The 1155-nt window shown below is 78.6% G+C and overlaps 1 protein-coding gene across 1 annotated transcript in view; it reads left to right on the top strand.

Annotated features, from left to right (window-relative positions):
• Nucleotides 1–1155, top strand: part of STK17A (serine/threonine kinase 17a) — an 18478-nt gene that overhangs the window by 124 nt on the left and 17199 nt on the right. Inside the window, exon 2 of the mRNA XM_027835811.1 lies at nt 83–689. Within this exon, the coding sequence (XP_027691612.1) occupies nt 83–689 (607 nt within the window). The remainder of the gene's footprint in view (nt 1–82; nt 690–1155) is intronic.

Below are 1155 nucleotides of genomic sequence, written 5' to 3' on the forward strand. Positions count from 1 at the left end.
GTCAGTTTCCTCGTCCGTACCACACGAGGGTGGGACAGGAGGGCCCGGGGGTCTGTGGCGGCTCTCCGGGCCCTGTCCACAGGCGGTCAGAGGCCCCGGGCTCGCACCTGCCGTCCTCCCGGCCCCGCCCAGCTTTGTCCCATCCCGCAGCTCCTGATCTGCTCCGCGTTCCTCGCGGGCCGCCGCCTGCCCAGCTCGGTCCCCTGCGGCTGCGGCGCCGGCCCGGAAGGTGGCGCCGCTGCTCGCCCTCGGCCGGCCTTAACCCTCTTCCTCCGCCCCTCCCCTCTCCTCGCTTCCTCGGGAGGGGCGGGCCGGGCCGGGGCGGGGCCGGGGGCGGGGCCTGCGGGCGCGCAGGCGCACAGGCTCGCGGCCGGGGGCACAGGCGGCGCGCGGGCCGGCCGGGTTCAGTGTGGGCTCGGAGCGGCCGTCGGCGGGAGTCGCGCGAGAGCCGGGGCCGGGAGCGCGCGGGGCGGCGGCGGGAGCCGGGGCCGGGGTCGGGGCCGGGGCCGGGCGGGGGCCATGATCCCCCCGGAGGAGGCGGCGGCCGGAGCGGCCGGGGCCGGGGCCGGGACCCCCCCGGAGCGAGGCCGGGGCCGGACGCGGGGCCTGCTGCGGGACATCCGCACCCCGGTGCGCCGGGAGCCCTTCCAGGAGCGCTACGGCCTGAGCCCGGGCCGCGAGCTGGGCAGGTGAGGCGGGGAAACTGAGGCACGGGCCGAGGGGCCCCCCGGGGCGGTTGGTGTGCGGGGGGGGGGGCGGGGGGGGCCGGCGCCCCCCCCCCCGGGGTGGCGGAGCCTCCCCGGGGCTCCGGCCCCGGCCCGGGGGGGGGGGCGCCCCCCCCCCCCCCCCACCCCGGAGGCTCCGGGGCGCTGACCCTCCTGGAGAAGTGCGGGGTGTCAGGGCGCCCCGGGGCGGGGGCTCCTTTGTGCTCCTTATGCCTCTGAAAACGTCCCTGGGGGGGCGGGAGAGTGGGGGCCCTCTGCGTTTGGTGGGCATGGGGCGGCCGCTTTTAGAGCCCCTCCCGCACGACGTGGCCCAGCCTAACTTTAAAAGATCTGCGCTGCCCTCCCCCCCGAGAAATCAAGAAACCTCCCGTTACAGACGCGGTGGTCACGTCGCCCCCCCCATTGCCTCTCTGAGCCCCCTGTCCCCTGT

Source organism: Vombatus ursinus, unplaced genomic scaffold (assembly GCF_900497805.2).
Source record: "Vombatus ursinus unplaced genomic scaffold, bare-nosed wombat genome assembly UNPS02014817.1, whole genome shotgun sequence".
In the NCBI taxonomy this organism is placed as follows: domain Eukaryota; kingdom Metazoa; phylum Chordata; class Mammalia; order Diprotodontia; family Vombatidae; genus Vombatus; species Vombatus ursinus.